The sequence below is a fragment of the Talpa europaea genome (assembly GCF_964194135.1).
Source record: "Talpa europaea genome assembly, chromosome: 8".
NCBI classification, from domain to species: Eukaryota; Metazoa; Chordata; class Mammalia; order Eulipotyphla; family Talpidae; genus Talpa; species Talpa europaea.
The window spans coordinates 43,052,976-43,071,983 of NC_140075.1; the positions used below are offsets into that span (position 1 = coordinate 43,052,976).

General features: G+C 36.4%; 1 protein-coding gene across 1 annotated transcript; it reads right to left on the minus strand.

Annotated features, from left to right (window-relative positions):
* Window positions 1-880: 880 nt before the first annotated feature.
* On the minus strand, window positions 881-14,558 carry RSL24D1 (ribosomal L24 domain containing 1; the record flags this gene model as incomplete). The annotated part of the gene is made up of 6 exons (XM_084240389.1): window positions 881-954; window positions 3,312-3,397; window positions 6,364-6,427; window positions 8,787-8,859; window positions 10,683-10,796; window positions 14,478-14,558. 6 exons carry the CDS (start codon window positions 14,556-14,558, stop codon window positions 881-883), a joined length of 492 nt encoding a protein of 163 aa, XP_084096515.1.
* Between the last annotated feature and the right edge of the window lie 4,450 nt (window positions 14,559-19,008).

The window sequence follows — 19,008 nt, forward strand, 5'->3', positions numbered from 1 at the left end:
TTAGTATGTGTAAGGGAAGTTATTTTTCTTCCATGTAACTGATAAGTCAGACACTTGCTTAGTATCTTTAAATAATATATAGGCCCGTGGATTAGAAAAGTTTATATGCAAATAATGTATAGATGCTCTACCCACAAGTTTGATTTTCCAAAAACAATTAGATATTATTTAAAAGAAAACCAAAGGAACTTTTAAAGGCAATGGACTCCTCTGCTTCTGAATTATTGCTAAACTGAAAAAATTAAGTTTGTGCTACAAGGAATCTCAAGTTAGAAATGAGTATTCGTTCAAGTGGAAGTTATAAGAGTATCATGCCATTACAAGAAAAGAGTATTCAGCTCTCACCCCAAACATTCACACTGCCTACCAGAACAGTTTAACTAGGTCAAAACAGCCCAACATACTTAAGCTTCTCCTAATAATAAACCAAAAATATATCAAAATCTAGAGATATTACCTGTGGCTAATTTTCATACAGATTATTACTTCCTTATTGTATCCTCCCTTCTATAACATTAATAAAGGGAATGTTTTACTGCCAAGAAAATTTTATTTTTGTACATCACTAGCCATGAAATTTCTGTCATCAATTATTACACAAATGCTGCTAGTGCTGTTATACAAATGGCATCTCCACCCACAATTCACTTCTGTAATCTCAAACTGAATTTTCATAATTACATGAGAATATTTATCAGAGAAGGATTAACAGTGAGATGAATACAGAATTCATAACTGATGTTTTCCAGATAGCAATGTAGATGTATTTTTAATCACCTTTCAGTTGAGTGACCATAAAAAATAAATCAATAGTTTAGAAATTCTAAGTCTCCAAAGGAGGTTTTCAAATGCACTTTTGAAAAATGCTTCAGTAAGGTTTTTAAGAAGCATCTTCCATGTCCACATCTTCTTGTAATTTCTGCACCATTTTTTCTTCCAGCTGCTTTCCTTTACCTATAAAGAAAAAATAAACAATTCAGTGTGATCTTGCAGTAAGCATATCAACAATTTATGAAGAATCTTGGATGTTTTAAAATAACAGACATTTCTAAAAAATTAAAGAATAACAATGGAATCATTCGTGTGTCCCCATACTGACTACTAACCACAGTTTCAGCCTTTCCCAAGAATGGAATCCTAAACCTGAATCTAGAGTTTCTTGGCTAGCACTAGTGGGGTAACCTACATAAGAACTCCCTGTTCTTCCCTGAGGGAAAGTGGCTTTGCCTAAAATACTTTTCTTTTACTAATAATAACCTTTTCCCACTCTCTTTCAGTTATAAAAACATTCCATTATTGTGGAAACCCTTACAGAATCCATGTGCTAAATGGGATAGTGCCTAATACTGAATTTTTTTAAAAAGATTTATTTATTCATTTTACACAAGAACCGGGTACAGGCCAGAGTTGCGGGAGGGTGAGAGGATTCACCAGAGACAGAGTGGGGAACAGAACAGGCAGACTGACGAAATATACTGCTGAGGGGAGCAGCAGGCGCAACAGGAGAGGTCTGCTACGCCATTTGGGACCCTCGTGGGCCGGCTGGGATAGAATCCATGGTGCAAAGTCTGCGGACAACTTCACAGCACAGCACTTAACCACCTGCGCCACCAGGGGAGGCCCAATACTGAATCTTTTACTAAAGCCAATTAGAACTCTAAACTTGTAATATACAACTATACATTATAATTAAAATCTAAATAGGTCTGAGTTATAACTATACATTATAATTAAAACGTCAAAAGTCACAGATGAATATAAAATCTAAAAAACGAGAGATAAACAACTTGTTACCTATAAGGCATTAAGCAGATCTGTCAAACTTTGCAGACCAGAAGAGACTGATGCGGTATACTCAAAGTGGTGAAACGAATGACGCTAAGAATACTTTAAGGCAAGGTTATTTCAAATTGGAGAGAAAAGGAGCTTTCCAGATTAAAACCTAAAGTAATGGATCACCAGTAAATCAGCCTTACAAGAAAGATTAAAGGGACTTCTATAAACTAAGAAGAAAACATGGAAAGGGAAAAAAGAAAATCTCACTGATAAATGTAAACATACATTAAAAGTAGTGGATTAATTGCATATAAAATTACATGAAAAAAAAAGACGAAAACAAAACTAGAATAATCACTTAAGGGATGCATAAAGAGTTTTGGAAAAAAGACATCAGAAACAAAAGCACGGGGCACAAAAAAGACTTAGAATGAGTTTGGAATTAACTTTCTATTAATTTAAAAGAAAATATAATATATGGGCCTCCCCGGTGGCGCAGCAGTTGAGCGCTGGGTTGCGAAGCTGCCCTCAGCCTTTGCAGCGCCGATTCGATCCCCAGCTGCTCCCCGGCCACTGGAGTAGGGTCCCACATGGCGCGTGGACCTCTCCTGCCGCCCACTGCTCCCCTCAGCAGTGTACTTCGGTCCTTCTGCCTGTTCTGCTCCCCGCTCTGGCTCTGGTGAATTCTCTCACCCTCCCGCACTTCTGACTGTACCCAGTGCTTGTATAAATAAATAAATAAATAAATCTTTAAAAAAAAATTGGAAAAACTCAAAAAAAAAAGAAAATATAATATACATAGGATGGTATATGAACTTCTCATGGTAACCTCAAAATAAACATCTATAATAACAAAAGAGGTGCTCAGGAACTGCTATGTTCACTAAAACATTATTTACTAGAGTCAAGATATGAAACAACCTAAATGTCCATCAATGGAAGGATGAATAAAGAAGAGGTGTGTATAAATATATGTGTGTCTTACACAACAGACTACTTATTCAATCATAAAAAAGGAAATCTTGCCATTTGCAGCAACATGGACGAACCTTGAGGGTATTGTGCTAAGTGAAAGACAAATACTGTATGACTTCACTCACATGAGAGCATAAAGAATCAAGGCAAATAAATAAATCAAACAAAAATTAGCTCTTATATACAGAGAACAGATTCGTGGTTACAAAAGGGGAAAGTAGCTGGAGGTAGGTGACATGGATAAAGTGGATCAACTACATGAGGATGCATGAAACTAGACTTTTGCTGGTGATCTTGATGTAGTATAAACATCATAATGCTAATCACCTAAAACTTACATAATGTTATAAACAAATACCACCTCAATCAAAATTTATTTCAAAAATAATAGTAATTAAAGAAAACCAAGTCATATCATGTATGTACTATGAGAGATAACATTTAAATAAAAAACTATTCACCCTCAGAAGTTGGCTTGGTACACAAAAACATTCCACAAAAGTCTAGATTTTTCACCCCTCTACTTAAAGCAGAGAACTACTATGCAATGCAGTACTTACCTGCAAGAGGGGCTCGGATAAGATGGATGTTTTGCTTGACTTCTTTGATGTCCTGAACTTTCTGTAGTTCTTTATTTTTCTTTAACCTAGAATACAACATATCAAGGCCAAAATGTCACTAAAACTTCTTTAAACAACAACAAACCTATAAAAATAAGCTTTATTAAGTTGCCCTCAGAGATGGGGAATGGGAAATCAAATCATTTTCTAGTTACTAATCTGCTTAAATAGTGTTCCTGAGCTACCATGAGTTCATGCATTGTATTCCTAGTGCCTAGTTGAGAATGAAATGGGGACTCAACATATACTTGAATAAAGGAATGTATTCAGTCAAAGAATTAACAAGTTTTATAGATCAATGACTTTTATACACATAACAGTGCATATCTCTGATTTTGTAGATCTTTTCACCTCAAATAGAGAACACACTAATTGTTTTAATCATTGAGTAATTACAACAGCACAAAACACATAGTAACAAAAATGCTAATAGACTAGTTCTCAAACATTAGTTCTCTTTAATGAAATGCTTTAACTTTTTTTTTTTTAAGCCAGAAAACAGTTGGCACACGCTGCTTTTCTATGATAGACTTTGAATTTGATTAGAGCAAAATATCATGCTCCTGCTCTAAAAGATTTATTTCTTCACAGGAGATGTATATAAGATGAGGCTTTAGAATATCTTGTTAGCCATAAAGCAAGAAAACACTCAAAGAATTATGAGAACGTGTCAAAATGACATGGGAGCCCACTGGCCAAAGTAAGGCACTCAGAACCATTAAAATAAATAATTAGAACTGAGTTCTATAAGAATCAGTGAATACAAATAGACATGATATAAATAAATGAACAAATTTTGAACTTGGAGAGGAGCTCTTTCTTAGGTGAGAGCATCAATAAATGTAGAAGAAATAATGAAATCAGAAAAATTATTGTTTGGCAACAATCACAATAGTAACAGATTCAGACAAGACTCTAATGGATCCTAAAACCAGCGAGTACTAGTTTGAGGAGTAATGGGATCTGGATATCTCCCCCAAGAAACGTAATAGTTCCACAGATTTATGGTCAACTAATCTTTGACAAAGGCGCAAAGAATATGCATTGGAGCAAAGAAAGTTTGTTCAATAAATGGTGCTGGGAAAACTGGGTCGCTACATGCAAAAGAATGAAGCTTGACCACTACCTCACACCATACACAAAAATCAACTCAAAATGGATTAAAGAACTAGACATAAGACCTGAAACCATAAAATATATAGAAGGAAATATAGGCAAAACACTACGTGATTTGCACATCAAAGACATCTTTACAGACACCTCACCCAAAGCAGTGATAGTGAAGGCAAAGATAAACAGCTGGGACTACATCAAATTAAAGAGCTTTTGCACAGCAAAAAGAGACAATAACAAAAACAAAGAGAAACCCCACCAACTGGGAGAACATTTTTGCACCCAACACTAATGATAAAGGACTGATCACAAAAATCTGCAAAGAGCTGATGAGACTCAACAACAACAAAGAAAATAATCCAGTCAAAAAATGGGCAGAAGAGCTTAAAAGAAACTTCTCTGAAGAGGAAATGCAAATGGCCAACAGGCATATGAAAAAATGTTCAACATCACTTGTCATCAGGGAAATGCAAATCAAAACTACCATGAGATACCATCTCACACCAGTGAGAATGGCACATATTAAAAAAACTAGCAACAACAAATGTTGGCGAGGGTGTGGAGAAAAAGGAACTCTTCTGCACTGTTGGTGGGAGTGCAAACTGGTCCAACCACTGTGGAAAGCTGTGTGGAGATTTCTGGACCTACTAAACATAGAGCTTCCATATGATCCAGCAATTCCACTCCTAGGTATTTACCCAAAGGACACAGAAACATCAATTCCAAAGAACACCTGCACCCCTATGTTTATAGCAGCACTGTTTACAATAGCTAAGCTTTGGAAACAACCCAAATGCCCAAAAATAGATGACTGGATCAAGAAGATGTGGTACATATATACCATGGAATATTACTCAGCATTCAAAAAAGATAAACACATGCAATTTTCAGCAACATGGATGGCGCTGGAAGGGATCATGCTCAGCGAAATAAGCCAAAAAGAAAAAGAAAAATACCGGATGGTCTCACTCATAGCAGGAATCTAGAAAACTTAAATAAGGGACCAGGAAAATGAATAACTATAAGAAAGTGAAAATCAAAATCAACAAAAAACTATGAACCAGAGACACTTTTAGGGGGGCGGGGGCGGGAGGGGAGGGATTGGGGTCAGAATGGGGGGGCTGCAATTGTATGGGGAATATAACAATAAAATTTATAAAAAAAAAAAAGGGTGGAAGAAAAGTTTCCAGTGGTGAGAACTGGCAGACGCCACTTAAACTAAGTAAGCAAAGATATCATCAACAGCAGGAAACAGACATACCATCTCTTCTACAATATTCTGGCTAAAGGTACTCAACATAAATTTAATTATGAGGAAAACATAAATTGTCCCAAACTGAGGGACATTCTATAAAATAACTGATTGTACTCTTCAAAAATGTATTATTTAAGACAAGGAAGATGAGAAACTGTCCCGATTAAAAGAGCTTGAAGAGATATGAATATGAAACACAATGCATGATCCAGGATTTTGTTTGTGTGAAGTACATTATTGAGACAATAAGTGAAATGTAAGTAAGGTCTATAGATTATGTAACAGTATTGCACTGATGTTAGTTTCCTGACTTAGATAACTATAACTGTGATTACATAAGACACATGTTATTTTTAGGATAGGTACACTGAAGTGTAGGAGGGACATCTGTTCTTGAACTTACTCTACATAGAGAGAGGTAAAGGTGACAGTGTTAACAATATACAGTGTTCTTTATATTTTTCTTCCAAGTTTTTTTTAAGTCTGAAGTGTAAAAATAAAAAGTTTACAAAACACAAATGGCTACTGATTATTTTTACTTCACAGTCTCTTTTGGGGAAAATTACTCTGTTCAGAAAACCAACTAAAGCAGATGAAACAAATGAATTAGAAAAATATTCATACCTGTTCATTATAAATTTAGCTTGGCGTTTCTGTTTGATCTCTTCAACTCTCTTCATTGCATCAACTACAAAAAATTCATGAAAGTTAGAATACTCATGCATAGCCAAGCAGAATGTCTCTAAACAAGTGCTTTAGCATTTCTTTATTCTGATTTAGAAAGAGATTAAATAAAAAATTCATTGCAAAAACAATCCCTACACTAAAATGGCTAGAGAAGGTATGTATTATTGGCTGACATCAATGCTGACTATATTTCACAAGTACTATTTATTTTTACTTAGCAAAAATCTTAACTGCTACTCAATTTTCCTTCTACTTTTAAAACTCTCTTTTTCAAATTTTATTCTTCAGAGAACTTAGATTTAAGTAGCAATTAATCCTATTCTTAATGTATTAACTCCTTAAAGACAGAAACCTTCGAGTCACCAAGAACAGTTTTTCTTAAAGTGTCTGGAATACATGATGAATAATGACAGTAAGAGCAAATTCCAACTGTTTTGAATGAGAAACTTAACTATAAGCTCAGTCCAATTATGCTTTATAATCTGTGTCAACATTGACCAGTATAAGACAAAGCACATATGTAATTTTAAATTTGCTAGCAGTCACATTAAGAAGAAAAAAGGAAAAAATGAACAGGTCAAAATTAAATTTCATGACATATTTTGTCTAATCCAACATATACAAAATATTGCCATTTTACATGTAATCAACAAAAAAATATTACTGAGATGTTGTTTCTTTTTCATACTAAATCTTCAAATTACAAGATGTAGTTTATGTCAAAATTAAAAATTTTTCTAAGTATAGTCTGGGGACCAGTAGCATTAGCATTACCTGGAAACTTACTAGAAATACAGAATGAAAGGCCCAACCACAATATAATGTATCAGAATCTGCATTATAACAGCATCCCTCAGGAGGCACTATGGCTATGGGGTTTCTGATATTAAGATGGTCTTTGTGTGAATAGCTCTAAGACAATGCCAACTCTAAATCTGCATAAGCTGTAGCTTAGATTTAATAACTGATGAATATTTGGGTTTTGTTTTGTTTTTTGTTTTGCCTTCAGCAGAAATACAGCCACGTTATTTATAGTACTCAAGTATTTCCACACCTTAAAGTTACTAGGGAAATAAACACACAAAGGACAGATAAAATCCTTTCCAAAGGAGAAAACACTGCTTTTCTTAATACTCCAGAAGACCAAAAAACTTTAAACAAAAAAAAAAAATTGCTAAGTATTAAACAGTGATCTGCATGCAATACAGACATAGGAGATAAAATACAATCTCTCTTTCTTTTCAGAAATTATTCTTCTACTTAACGAAACAGAATGGAAAGAACTTACTTTAAAAAAAATTCGGGGCGGGGAGAGGGGTATGTGCACAAAAACAAAACCAAGGGATAGAATATTTAAGAGTCATGTGGAATAGGTAATTCTAAAAACCTGGACTAGATTTCTCCAAATGATCCAGGATGATAAAGTTTTAGAGGGTGTCAAACAGTACTACAAAGGTCCACAACTTAGATTCCTCCCCTTAAGTTATCTGACTGACAGGGGAAAATGTGTTGAAACAGGTATCTGCCAACAATCTATTAGAGATTAATAAAATTTGCAGAATTCAAAGCTTCAGGGCCATCTAGCCAACAAACTAGGTATCACCTCCTCTAAACACACATACACCAGACTAGAAAAGGCTAATTAGGCTGCCTTGTGGAGTGAAGGAGTAAGGCCAAGGTCCTCTAACACACACAGACATAGTGTAGTCTATACGCTACTTTAGAAAATTCAATTTTAACACCTTTTTTTTTTTTAAATAAAGTCCCTGCCTACTTGGGGCGGGGAGGCTAGGGGAAGAGAACATAAGATATAACTGCTTTTAGTTTTAGTAATCAATAGCTTCATTTTTACCTAAGTCAAGTACTTAGAAATTTTCTAGAAAATTTGTGATTATCACTCTTTTAGTACTACATTTTTTACCAAAACACTAACTTTTGTAAAATATGCAGAATACATCTTTCATATCCTCGAGTCAAATTATCTAAACTTGTAAAGGATGTTAGATTTTGTGTATATTTAAACTATGCCACACTCATCCAAAATAAGTATCCCCCATTATTTCTATCTTTGTTGAAATTTTTTGATTTTTTTGTTTTTAATCTGTCTGACTACTTCAAATATCAAATTAATATATAATTATTTTTACAATGGATACATCAATCAATTCTGAGAAAGATTTTGGGTTACTTATAATAAAAGACATAAATAAGACAGAACCATTAAAATGAATTCAAAAGAATAAACATCAATCAATGACACAAGAAGAAATGCAATATTTAAGCAACAAACTGACATTAAAGTTACAGTAACATCCCACCCGAGTCTCTCCCAAATTTTCTGGGATACCCTTGTGACTTACTAGTTTTATTCCACAGCTCTCGCTGGTATTTGACAGGTTCATTTCTACGTTTTTCAAATTCAAATGAATTATCCTGTAAGGGGTGCAAAATACAGTTTAAGAGCAATAGAATGCATTTCTTTAAACCTATTCTTCTTTTCAAGGAGTTCCCAGTATTTCACACCTTGGACATATATTAAGATTCCTCACACACACACCCCAAGTAAGCAGAGAATACAAGTTTGCAAACCTCTCCTCCTTTACACAGCATGATATACAAGACAACACAACTGAAAACATCCCTATATATGAGTGACTCAAAGGATGGAGAAGAAGAAATACTACTCCTACTTCTCAAAGGGGTATATAACAATCATGAGCATTATAAACAAACTTAAAAGTTTCCCTTATTTTCCATGCCCAGATGAGACACATCCAAAAAAACTCACTAGGGTAAAGCACATAAAAGTGCCTTTTTTCACGATCAGAAAATAAAATATTGAGGGCTGCTCTGGTGGCGCAGGGGTTAAAGTCTCAGCACTACCAAGCTATTGTCAGCCACTTCAGCACAAGATCGATACCCAGCCAGCCAGGGAGCTACCCACGTGGCACAGCAGACCTCTCCTGTCTCGCCCACTGCTCCCCTCAGCAGTGTATTTCAGTCAATCTGTCTGTTCTGCTCCCAACTCTGTCTCTAATGAGAATTCCATATGGTTCAACCTAATATACCTACTATGCTTATGCATTTCAATATCTATATACCTGTGTTAGAGAACACAGGTGTGAAACTACGTATCTTCAAATAAATGTGGAGCTACTACACAAGACGTAAGTTTCACCTTGAAATTTTTCAGCTCCTCTCTAAATGAACTTGACATTTTCAGTTAATGTCCTGTTTAATCTTAAAAAAAGAATTTTGGAAAAGTTACATGTTTCCTGGAAAAACCATAGTTATTTCTTTATTTTTATATCTGTCTGACTTCAGAGCTGTGGGACAGCACTATTTAGCTATTTATATACATGTCTCTTTTCACTAATAAGATAACCAGTCACCAGTCAATGACTATGACCAGCAAGCTTTCATCACTCATACAGTTGCCACTTGTTTCTTCTCAACCAGACTGAAAATATTTTTGTGACAATAATTGTAATTTCACCTTACAGCCTGTCAAAAAATATTTTTCTCATTCACTGAAAACCACTTAAGTTAAAGATGCCAACAAAAGGCTTCATGGCAACTGCTTAGATACTGTCCTTGGGCAATAGAAAGGTGGGAAAGAGTTCATGAGTTTGAGAGAGGAGAACAGCTGAAATATCTTCTTCCCTCAAAGACGGTCTATGTAGCAGCTTTCACCTCCTCTCTTTACGGGGGTCAAATATGGGCAAGCTTCACCAGATCCTTATTCAACAATATGATGATCGGGGCTCACCTCTAAAAATTCCTCACCCCTTGACTATTCCTCTTCACACTAACACCATTAACTATCAACTAATTTCTCTGTTCTCAGATACAAATTCCTGTTGAGGAAATCTAAAAATCAATAAATGAATATATTAAAAAATCTCATCCAAGTCCTCACTTCTGTTCAAGAATTCTTTACCTCTTAACTTCCTCCTATAATCCCTGAATAGCAATACCCAATTTCACCAGCATCTATTTAGATAATTTCCTCCTTTGTTTGCAAGCTAAAAACAGTTTTTCTGAGAAGAATTAGGATTTTTTTTCTTTTTCAGAATTTTACAGAACTCTAGTTTTTAAGACTACGTGAGAATGAAATTAATACATGCTCAATAAATAAGTCACTCATCAATCATGTTGTTAGAAGTCTCGTCATAAATCTGCTGAAACACATATCCTCCCCCTAAATTAAAATTTTGAAAGAGTATAGTAAGAACTATACTGATAACTGTACTCACCACTGTAAGCTCTTTACCAGCTGCTTTCCGGAATGCTTTCGTCCACCTAACTTTTCTAGGATTGCGCTTCTTTTTAAAGTTTTTATGACACTTGGATTTACAGAATCTGAATACCTATAAGAAAATTAAGTTAAAATAGTGAAATGACAATCTTAAGGATTTTTCTACTAGAGGATGTTACCTCTACCAGACAACATATACTGTAAAGTATGAGAAATGACAACAGTTCTCACAATTCTTTCCACTTACCCCATTTAGAAGTGTGTGAGGTACACCAGAGTGTGTTATATGTACACCAGGTACATATAACTAAGGCTAAGGGCCCCCCAAAATAGTTAAAAACTATCATCCTTATAGAATTACAGTAGAACCTTGTAATAATCTAAATGAAGGTAATAATTTTAAGGAAAATTATTTAAATCCCTTCCCATCTCCCACTAAGTTTCAAAATTCACATTCTATATAACTCAAATGTGGTAAGTTTCAAGTAATTCTGAAATCTCCTTTCTATCCTTCATGTTAAAAGGACAATATAATTTCAAAAAAGCAATTAAAACTGGCTTATTTCCTAAAGAATTTATTCACAGATATATCGGAATGATTCTTCACTATGTTAGTTCTCCATTTTATCCCAAAAGATGTGGTCCCTAAACAGCACTAACATAAATTTAATAATGCTTCAATGGACTTCTGAAATGGCTTATTGGGACTCATATTCTAAAGTGCATTATTTTGCTCTTCTATAATGTCTTAGAACACATTAAAATTTGTAGGTATTACTAGAGGAAATCTAAAGGAAAAAAAATCTTGGCAAAGAAAGTTAAGTTAAATAATCACACCTAGAATATGTGACCCATTTTTAAAAAGGTCAAAATGAAGCATGAACATTTCAAATTAAATAAGCGTTATGTATATACTGCAAGCCAAAATACTTTTCATTTTATATACACTTTGTTCTATGAAGAAATCCAAGCACGTCACTCACCAAACACACCAAGACATAGTTTTCATAGAAAAGGTCAGTAATAGCTTAATCTCATCTAAGCCTGTACCTCCTGGAGAGTCCTTTCCTCAGGGACTTGAAAGCATGTCTACATTCTTGAATTTATTTCAAAGCAACTAGAAAATAGAATTATTATAGTATAGACAGTAATATATATCCAATGATACAGGTATCTCATATATCCAATGAAAGGTTAGATCTTGTTCTCAATTCCAAATAGAGCGACTGAAACTCCTTTGCCAATAGATGTTATCCGAAAAACACAATGAAGTTTCTGAAGAGACTCTGGTCACTGGAGACATGAAGGGGATTCAATCAGCAAATAAAGACCATCTACTCTCTATCTGACATTGCAATAAATACGAGGAACACAAGAGTAATTAAATAATGAGACCCTACCTTGAGCCGCTTAGGCTAAAATGTGATAAAGTCTCACTTCACAAACATGAGAGATGGAGAGCAGACTAGGATATAAATAGCAGGGTAAAGCTATATGCAATAATCATGTATAAAGTAATATGGAAACACATGATTAAGGAAGTGATTAAATCTATGTTGGGGTAAGAGGCAGATGGATTATGTGAAAGAGGTTCAATTCCCTCTAGCATCATCATCAGTCTTCAACATGCAAACAAATGACCCAGCTAATACCTCAGCTTCAAAGCTCTTCAATCCCTTTTTATTCCACTTCAACAGACACTTATTAAGAACTCCTTGGGCCTCCCTGGTGGCATAAGGGGTTAAGACGCAACCAATGAAGCTGTCCACAGCCTCTGCAGCACTAGTTCGATCCCCGGCCGGCCAGGGAGCAACGCACATGGTGCAGCAGACCTCTCCTGACTCACCCGCTGCTCCCCTCAACAGTGTATTTCAGTCACTCTGCCTGTTCTGCTCCCCGCTCTGTCTCTGATGAATCCTCTCACCCCGCACACTGGTCTGTTCCCCAGTTCTTGTATGCATAAAATAAATAAATCTTAAAAAAAAAGAACTCCTTAAGGGTGATGTATTATTTTTGTTTCCAAAGTATATGTAAACACGAAGCACTAACACTAACTTTACCCTTAAGCTAGCCAAGAAGTACAAGAGGGGAGGTCTCTAAGAAAGACCATCTCAAAAGCTAAGAGAATCAGGATAGAAAGTTAGGAGTCTATGAAAGCACAAGTCCAAGTGAACAAAGGCAGGAGGGGCAGAAAGAAAGACACCATTATACTTCCGCAGACAGAATGAGAAAGACTTGATAAAAACAAAACACAAATCATTTAAAGGTGACATTCACATTTTTGGCCAAGTTGTCTAGGAAAATGACAGTGGTATTAATTCAAAGAGCAAAAAGATCTGATCTAAAAAGGAATTCTCTTTCAGTAGGCTGTTAGGTACAAAGAAGTTTTCACTATTTCACTTCAGACCTGGAGCTAAGAAGACACAGATTTGGGACCATCAACACAGAACAAACAAGACGCTTATTCTTTATTAGTGCTTTACGGCTTCTATTTCTCATTTCCCAACCTATTTCTCAAACTATTGGTCTTCCCTGAATCAAGTTGGTTCTCAGTCAATTCAACACTGTGCTTCATAGCAATACAGACCTCCTCATCAACTTGAACTTCCACTTAGTCGGCCAGACCACCACCCAATTCCAGATAGCTTCCACTGTCATTCTAATTCCAAAATGCAGGTGGCAAGCTTTGCTGTATAAAAATCATAAACTCCTGATGACAATTACTGCTCACTGCGAGTTAGACCTACTCCTGGAAATCATTGAGTCATTTATATGAAATTTTTATCAGGTTCCTGAGAGCAGGTATTCAAAATCTCCCACATACCTCTTTAAGTTCCCAACATAGTTTTGACCTCTCACTTTAAGCAAGAACCCCTTCTCCTAATTTAATGAGATCAATACCTATGGTTAATAACAGATATAAGATGATAATATAGGAAGCAATTCTTTAGCAAGTCGAAATCACTTGCTCAATATACATCTTTCTAGATCCTCCACCCCTCCCCTCAATGGTTCCAATTCAATAGATCTGGTGGAAAATAAGAATTTGTATTTTCACCAGGGCCCACTTAATCACAAGCAAATATGAAAATGATGTGTTAAAGAAACAAGAGGAATGAGGCGCAAATGAAACTGATATGAGAAGGCAAATCCACGTATCGTTCAGAGTCTTTCACAAGCTGGTCTTACACGTTGACAGGCGCATTATATTTGTATTTCCAGTCCTACCCCAAGCCATCTACAATGCAGTCAATTCCTTAAACAGGAATGTAACTGATACTCTGTGCCTTCAAATTAGTCTCCTGACCCTCCACAACTCACCCTCACAATCTCATCACACACATAAGCCCCAAGCAACATTTATATCAACCCTGCACACTACGGACAAGTCCAAGTCTTACTCATCACTATGGACGCAGATTAGCATGTATTAAAGGGTGGGGTTGCGTTCAACAAAGGCTACCTAATTCCAGGACTTGGCCACGCACAAGAGTGGCCAAACAGCCCTAACAGCCCCCGAAGTCCCCCTCGGCGAAGGCTAAGATGGTTCCTGAAACCTCGTCGCTGCCAACGCGCCAGGGAGCGCCTGGGACAGCTCTGCTCGGGACAGCGGCATGAAGGCACTCCCCACGCGAGGAGGCTGGGCCCGAATGCCCCTCAAGGCCACCTGCTCTGGGGCACAGCCAGGCCCCCAGGCCGAACCCCGCAGGCGTAGCGGAGGCCCGCGCCGAACCGAGCAGCCCAGCGCTCCCGGGAGCGCAGCGAGGCGCGACGCTGGGCTCGGCCGCCTCACCTTGCAGTCGTTGCGGACGAACATCATGCCGTGGCCGGGGTAGATGGGCCCCGAACAGAAATAACACTTCTCGATACGCATGTTGAACCCGCGTGGGTACCACGAACCCAAATGCCGAGCGAACTTGAGAGGAAGTGACGTAGCTCATTCACCGGAAGTGATTTTCTTCCGGGTTTTCTCTCGGGGAAAGCGCCCCGGTCGGAAGGGCGCCTCTCTGTGGCCGCGCGGGCAAAGGCGCTGTCGCTTCGCGCAGGCGCGGAAGTGCAGCGTCGGCCTGGCCGCCCCTGCTCTGGGAAAGTGCGTCATGGGAGCGCGCCGCTTTTGAACCTGCTTTCACAGCTGGTTTTCCTCTACCTTATGCTCTAACATCAGCACTTGTTTTATGGTTTATTTGTTGTTTTTTTTTTTTACTTTTCTAGATATCTTTTACTTTTTATTTTAATTTTATTTCATATTTTTTTACATCATTTTTCATTTTTGCACAATGTATGCATTTTTCATCTTGGTTATAGACCCCACACAATTCCCAACCCCCTTCTTTTGACCCTAATTCGCCCTTCCTTCCCCCCTCCCTCAGTGTGTGTCTGGTTTATAGTTGCTTGTTGATTTTGATTTTTACTTTATTGTAATATGGAAACAACGCAAATGCCCCAAAATAGATGACTGGAGCAAGAAGATGTGGTACATGTACACAATGGAATATTACTCAGCAATCAAAAAAGATAAACTCATGCCATTCACAGCAACACGGATGGAGCTGGAAGGGATCATGCTCAGCGAAATAAGCCAGACAGAAAAAGAAAAATATCAGATGGTCTTAGTCATAGCAGGAATTTAGAAAACCTAAATAAGCGACCAGGAAAAAGACTAATTATAATAAAGTTTTATGTATCTTGTCTTTGGTTTGTGCTTTGCCACCACACACAGGGCTCCCCACACAGCAGGTGTTTGGGGTTTTTTTGCAAATACATATCAATTTAAATAAGATCCTCTATACACACATGTATTTGCTGCTGAAAGTTCAAACTGTACATCAGAAATTACACTACAAATCAAATTTTTGAAAACCAGGAAATCTACTTAAAGCACCCTGCCCTTAAAGCACTTAAATCATACTTACAGCACCCATAAGTTTGAACCTTAAACCAGTATAAAAGAAGAGTTATGGTTATAAAGCAGGTTATAGTCACAAATTCTTAGGGAAACCAAAGACATAGACTGGAAATTGGCTTTGTGTGTGTTTAGGAATAGAGGACAAAATAAAGCCAAAAGCAAACTATATCCAGCATTAGATTATTGTAAGTTCTCTTTGCTGCTGCTATTGTTGCTATTTGTTGTTTTCTGTTTTATGGGAAACAGGGGTAGTTTTAAGCCATTTCTTTTATTTACTTGAGAGATCAACACTACCTTTTAATATTTTTTATATTTTATCCAGAATTATACACAGTTACAGAATTTTCCAGTTAGTTATCCATATTGCTAATAGAAAACCCAGAAATACTAGTTAGAGATCTGTAGTTTATAAAACTATCGAGCAAAACATTCTAGATTTTTAGCTATCCCTCATTAGCTTCAAAAGACAAGAATATACTTCTCAGATTTCCTAATTTCTCACATAAGCCTTTCTAAACATTTGTAAAGCTGTTTAAATTTTCAAATTCTCTTCTTCTGTCTTTGAATATTAATGATTCCTATTTTGAAAACTTTTTCACTTCACCCTGCTCCTCTTAAGTCCTTTCTTCCATCCATCAGAAATTATCTGAGTAACCATTGTGTACCAGGCTCTTTTCAGGGAAGGAGAAACACAGTTTTGAAGAAAATTGCCTAAGTCCATGTTCTCAGACATTTATATCTTAGTGGAGGCAAACATATAAATATATAAAGTGCTCATGAGTGGCATGTGAAAAGTTAAGCAGGATAACAGGTCAGGAAGCGACAATTGGTTGGGATCACTGCAAAACTGGTTCAAGTGACTACAATTTTACATAAGGTGATCAGTAAATTTTTAGACAAGGTGACATTTGAACACTCTCAAAGGATGGTAGATGGAGCCATGTAGCTACAGGAAGATTAGCATTCCAGGTAGATGGAAGAGCAAGTATTTCTGAGGCAGGAACCTACTTGACTGCTGCAAGAAGGCCAATGTGCCTGCAAAAGGAGGTGTGAGGTGGTAGTAATAGGAAATAAGGTCAGAGAATCTATCTCCCCACATATCTTCCCATGTCATTCAATAAATAGCTATGACCTTCCCAATGTTTCCTGCATTAAATATCTCCCAGCTAAGACCTTAGTGCATGCCCTTGCCATCCTTGTGTTCATTTGAGAGTGGCTTGTACAACACTTCTTGAATGTTTGATGAATTACCTTCTCTGAACATGTTGTCTTGGCCTGCCCCTCATCAAGAACCTAATGGAATTTTTGACCCTGGATTTGGTTTTCTTTAGTATTATTACCTTTAGATGGACTTTCTTTGTGATAAGAAATGAAATTACATTCACACACAAGCTTGACAGATGAGGCCACTTTTTATTATAAGCTTAATTGGCACGAAGTTCACTGAAGATACACTTTACTTTTACACCGGCTTCTAAATAGAAAAATACATTGATGCACAAAAAATATATTTCAATATCAAATTTAAACAAATTATTTCCAAATAGAATACATGTTATTTCAGTGATTAAAGGTGGTTTGTACGTGCACTATATCATGTGTACATATAAACATATGCTATGTTTAAGGCCAGTAGAATCTGTAGCTAATTTGCTCATTTGGTTCTTGAAAACTAAAATAAACTGTCTTCTTTTTGTCTGTATAAATAGACCATATAAAATGTTCCCTGACCTGTATCTGTAAAATTGTGATTTACTCCACTGAAGTTTTAGGGCAGCTTTAGAAGGCACTGCTTGGGACTATGATCCTACCCTTGAAATGTTTGAATCTTCTCCTCACTAGAATACCCAACACAAATGTGTAGAACTTATTGACTTCTTAGGATAGAAAGACACAGATCTCAGTAACCCCACAGCTAAGCCAGGGGTTGGAGGGGTGGGTGTGGCCAAAAAGAAAAAAATAAACAGGGTAAGTGCTCAATAAAAAGTCATTTGAAAATTATCACATAAAAGTAATTCTTTTCCATCATAGCTGTACTTTCCTAGTTACAGTTCTACCAAACATTTGCTACCACAACATACATTTACTTTTACTTTTTTTAAATTATATGTAGTATTTCTTCCTAAATAGCCATTAAGCTCTATGGAAATTTTAATCTACCTTCTTTAAATCCATTCAGCAAACAAGAATTTCCCCCCTTTGAACTTTATAATCAGCTGTCATGAAGCAGATATTAAAGCCACCTTTAATTTGGTATAAAGACACTTTCGCAATGCCACAGAATAGATGAGCTTGGCAAGACCCAGCAAATAAATGCCCCTGATATCAATGAAAAATACAGGCTATAGAAAACTTGATTGTTTTTATATTGAGCTACAATACAAATATAACTGCGTAAATACAAAAATCTATCTTCCACCAAATGGCAAATAGACATTTTATATAATTAAAACTAATTCCTTCAATTCTACCAATGTGAAAAATAAAACAAGTTGTAAATATCAACCATACAGAGCCTGATGGTTAAGACAGAAGATTAGTAGTCACAAGCTAATTAAACTAGAGTCTGACAATGCCAGACCAATATAAATATGAAGAAAAGAAGCTAAATGTTTACTTATCACAAATAACTTCAGCATAAGCACCAGCTATGTTCAAATGTGGCCAACATATTAGCCAAGTATAATTGCACAGATCACAGTGAACTGAAGCCATTAAAAATCTAGGTCCCATCAATCAACTTTGCAGAGCAAGGGGAACATGGCAGGGAGATAGAAGTCCCACTTAGGTTGCTCATATTACATTAAGCCACCCTGACCCCAACCCTTCTCAATTTCTTTCTGACCAACAAGAGTCACATTGAGTGTATACAATTGGCCAATCCAGTTTATTCAGAGTCTACAAAAATTGTCATAATGTGCCATATATTCATATAAAAGAGAATGCACATATAAACTAATGTACAAGGACATCAAACTGATGTATGTATATATTCTTAATTTTCAAGTGGTTTAGATGGCATTTTAAAAGGTCACCAGTTGTACAAGCAGGGTCTTTTAATTTGGATTCAAGGGTGATAGTTTTACAATTTTGTTTAAGATCTAGATTGTGAGTCTCAGGGCCTATCTATATTAAGGCAAGTTACAGTGTTTTCAGACATGCTACATTCTAAACACTCTTCTGTGGCTACAAAATCCTGAATCCTGATGTACTACAGTGGCCTAAGATTTTCTAAGGCACTTTTGGCTATGTGAAATGTCTTTCCTAACTTTCAGGCTGAATCATATAGAAATATTATGAAGCTGCAGCAAATTAATTTTAAAACTGGATGCTTTATTCTTAGGTCGAATTGGGATGTTAAGAAGTTTGTACAAAATGTCCATTAATCTCTCTTTATGCCATGTTATCACCCACAGAG